General features: G+C 36.9%; 2 protein-coding genes across 2 annotated transcripts in view; both read left to right on the top strand.

Annotated features, from left to right (window-relative positions):
* The window catches only part of LOC106813116 (geranylgeranyl transferase type-2 subunit beta-like), an 11557-nt gene that overhangs the window by 1645 nt on the left and 5947 nt on the right, over positions 1–3965 (top strand). Inside the window, exons 4-5 of the mRNA XM_014817173.1 lie at positions 600–688; positions 931–1005. Coding sequence (XP_014672659.1) covers positions 600–688; positions 931–1005 — 164 coding nt within the window. The remainder of the gene's footprint in view (positions 1–599; positions 689–930; positions 1006–3965) is intronic.
* LOC106813121 (geranylgeranyl transferase type-2 subunit beta-like) lies at positions 1949–3484 on the top strand (the record flags this gene model as incomplete). Its single annotated transcript, XM_014817179.1, is given in 4 exon segments — positions 1949–2066; positions 2695–2787; positions 3008–3112; positions 3326–3484. Coding segments are annotated over 4 exon segments (438 nt in total), but the record flags the coding sequence as incomplete, so codon positions are not given.

Below are 3965 nucleotides of genomic sequence, written 5' to 3' on the forward strand. Positions count from 1 at the left end.
TAGTTCTGGTTGCTTCAGTTTCTAGTTCACTGTTTCTATTTCACTGTTCCACCTCTCTTTCCATAATATATATTTCGTCAAGAGCTAATAATACGGCGTTTAGGTTGCTGAATAAGCTGGATGCCAGGCCGTGTGAGGCATGTGGGAGGGGAGGTTTAGGAGCCAATATCTCAGCCTAGGAGTATCGTATTGACAAGCGGTTGGTCTTGTTTTAGAGAGCAAAGAATTCTGCTTAATGCAATACCATAAAATTTTTCCGTTTTCCCGTTGTACACTCTAGGTATTATTAGCTCTTGTATATATGTATATATATATATATATATATGTGTGTTATTATGACCATTAATGACATTAAAATTGGGAACACTCCTAATGGAGTATCACCCTGTTTAAGTTGAATATAATAATTGAGTAACAGATCAATTGTTATGCAGTAAATATCCAATACCTTGTCTCAAAAAAATTATTAATTATGGATACTAATAATACCAAATTTGTTATTATGCTCTATTGATGATATGACCATTTCCACTCAAACTAGTACAATTTTGAAAGATACTCAAAACTTTGTACAACTACGTTCTATTTTCTGTGTTAAGGACGGCCAGAGAAACTTCCTGATGTATGTTATTCCTGGTGGGTGCTATCCTCTCTCACTATCATAGGCAGACTGCACTGGATAGACAAGGTACAAGTTTTGTCAACCTTTCTACAAACGTCCCATTGGAGTAAAGGAATGATGTGTACCTACAAGTTAGTTTTGCTTTCATCAAGGAGCCAAGGAATGCAGATGAATCATTATGAGTGACAGATTAGATGCTTGTAACCACGTACATGTTTTGTGATTCGAAATTTTATCATTTTTTAAAAATTTGATTAAATATTGCATTTACAGTTATACTTATAGGCATTCATTATTTTGATTTTTAGAATAAGCTTGTGGATTTTATCCTAGCATCTCAAGATGAGGAAACTGGTGGCTTTGCCGATCGCCCAGGAGACATGGTGTGTTGTATTTTCATTGAAGCATTGTTGCGAAATTGCGAGCAAAACGGACTTCAACATGTTCAATAAAAAAACAAAAATCATTCCATTCCTGCAGTGCAAAGTTTATATGTCAGCAACACATGCCCTCTTCAGATATCTGATCTTAAAAGCGATTTTGTAGCTCGATTGCCATGTGTGCCTGCCTTGATGTGAAATCTCACATTTTTAGCTCACCTTGACATCGTCAAGATGGGCTATTGCCATGGGGCGTTGTCCGTCGTACGTCCGTCCGTCCGTCAACATTGGGATACGGTCAACCATATCATGAGAACCGTTTGACCCGCATGTTTCAAATTGCATACAGTTGTTACTCCTATGGGAGAGACGTTTCTATAATGTACGTCGATGGTTGCTCAATTAAAACTGACTTCTTCTCACTCACTCATTTGTGTTCTTTTTTGTGGTGAGGTACAGTGTCATTGACACTTTCATTAAATTTACCTACCTACCTACCTACCTATTCATACCTACATGGAATATTGTGTTTTAGATTCTTCATTACAGTAAATTGACTGGAATATTTTACTTTTATTTGCGCGATAATCGAAAACCAAAATGGCGATCATTTAGGTGTAGTGCCATCTCTCGCCCAGATTTCAGACTTTCAGATCTGAAACATTTATTTTCGCATCAAAACTAACCCTGAAACAAAACAGTAACATTTCTATTAGTATAAAACAGGGAATAAGGACATTTGATCACATTTCGGTCCGTCATAAATGAAACACTTACCAAATTTTAAATATTACTTCCCTCTTCTATCGCACCCAAGGTGAGCTATAGTGCCATTGATGCTTTCATTATTACATACTCTATAGTATTGCCATTACCCATTAATCAAAATTTGATTAATTAATTTATTATATTAATTATATTTAATATAAACTTTTTGTATGTTTTTTTTTTTGCAGGGTACACATGCAAAGGATGCTACGATCATGGCCAATCTGCCAAGTGTACTATTTCTTGAAAAGCATATCAACTACATTGCTGCATATGAGAACAAAAAAGATGATTATGTATGTGTATAGATAGGATGGTAATATAGTACCACAGTGTACTGCACTTTAAAATAGCTACACCCGAGTTTCATATATGTATAATGTAAACGTGCTTATCACAGCTCTATTGGTCTTGATAGGATGGATTTTCTATTACTGTGATGAGTAAAATAAGTAGTATCAACTAAGGCCATTTTGCTAAACTGTTGAAACTGAACCAAGTACAATATATTTGAAATATTTTTCTCTTTAAAAATGAATACATGTTGTAGCGTAGTTAATGCATTATGTTTTACTGACTGCAATCTTTTATTTCCGCGCGATTTACGACGACCGCGTGTACGTAACACTTCATGGTAACATAATACATCTCGGTCTTCGGTGTGTGTGTGTGTGTGTGTGTTGGGGGGGGGGGGGTGATCAGCAGAAAATGGCTTGTTCATAAGTTTAGTGTTCAGTGGCAAGAGCACACAATGCTATACATGTGAATTTTTTCTCAGTGATGTACCTTGATTTACATTCATATTTGGCAGGTCATATTTGTGGTGCTGTACCGTACGTATCCTTTTTCCAGCTGCTGTACTTGGTACAGCCCCTGTATATAATAGTGTTTGTTGTAAAATGATAGGAAATTGTTTGTTTGTAGGAGTACGTGATGACAGAGTATCTGAGAATGAGTGGTATCTACTGGGGAATAACTGCCATGGATTTGATGCATCAACTTGATATGATGGACAAAGTGAGAACTAAATATGGTCTTCTCTATTAGTAATACTTAAATTATTAGTTATTTTTTAGTGACATTTATGTATAAATGGTAGAAATCAACCAGAAATGTTTTGAAGTTCAATTAAATCGAACGTGTATGTAAAGTAATGTAGTTAGCACATATAATAGTACCAGTGAAATGCATTTTCAAATCCTGGCAGAGAAAAAACTATAAGCGTTTGTTATTACAGGTTCAAATCATTGCATTTGTGAAGCAGTGTCAGCATAAATGTGGAGGTATTAGCTCTAGTGAAAATCATGACCCACATCTCTTGTATACACTCAGTGCTGTGCAGGTAAGTTAAAGCACTAAATCTGTAAAGCTATACCATGATCATAGTAATAATGTTGATATGCTTAGAAGTCCATCTCTCATATATGGCAATGCATATATCCAATATGCCAATGCATATATCCAAAGTCACTTGAAGATTTTATAACCAAGAGCCATTATCTAGATGGTATTTCTGTTGATAGCAATTCCTAATTCGTTTTTTTTCCTTCTTCAGATATTGTGTACTTATGATGCCCTTGATACAATTGATGCAGACCTAGTAGTGGATTATGTGAAAGGACTTCAGCAGCCTGATGGTAGTTTTGTAGGCGATAAGTGGGGTGAAGTGGACACCCGATTCTCCTTCTGTGCTCTTGCCTGCCTTGCTTTACTAGTGAGTAACTAGCAAGAGATTCATATGTTTAGACTAATTCTCTAATTAATCATTGGTAGCAGAGTTCGAAAGTATTGGCAACAAGTAGCAGTTTTGCTGCCTACAAGGGTCAGTTTGCTGCCTGCCCTTTGTCAGCAGCAAATAATTGCTGCCTCTGAAGGAAATTCCTAACTTGCAACTTGCACATGTGTGTGCAAATGTGTGTGCAAATGCATGAATGTGCAACTTGTGGGTGACTATATTTGTATCCCCCGCGACGAAGTCGGCGGGGATACTATGGTTTCATGTCTCCCCAGCCGCCGCCGCAGACAATTTCCCTTCCGCTCTATAACTTGACCCCTAATTGACCTAGCGCTACCAAACTTGGTATACTTACACATCTTGGGGAGAAGGTGAGCAGCGTACCAAAACCAAGTCACTGTGACCTTTATTTGACCTTTATCTTGACCTTGATCATATTTCCCTTTCGCTCTATAACTCG

This window comes from Priapulus caudatus, unplaced genomic scaffold (genome assembly GCF_000485595.1).
Source record: "Priapulus caudatus unplaced genomic scaffold, Priapulus_caudatus-5.0.1 Scaffold728, whole genome shotgun sequence".
Classification (NCBI taxonomy): Eukaryota; Metazoa; Priapulida; class Priapulimorpha; order Priapulimorphida; family Priapulidae; genus Priapulus; species Priapulus caudatus.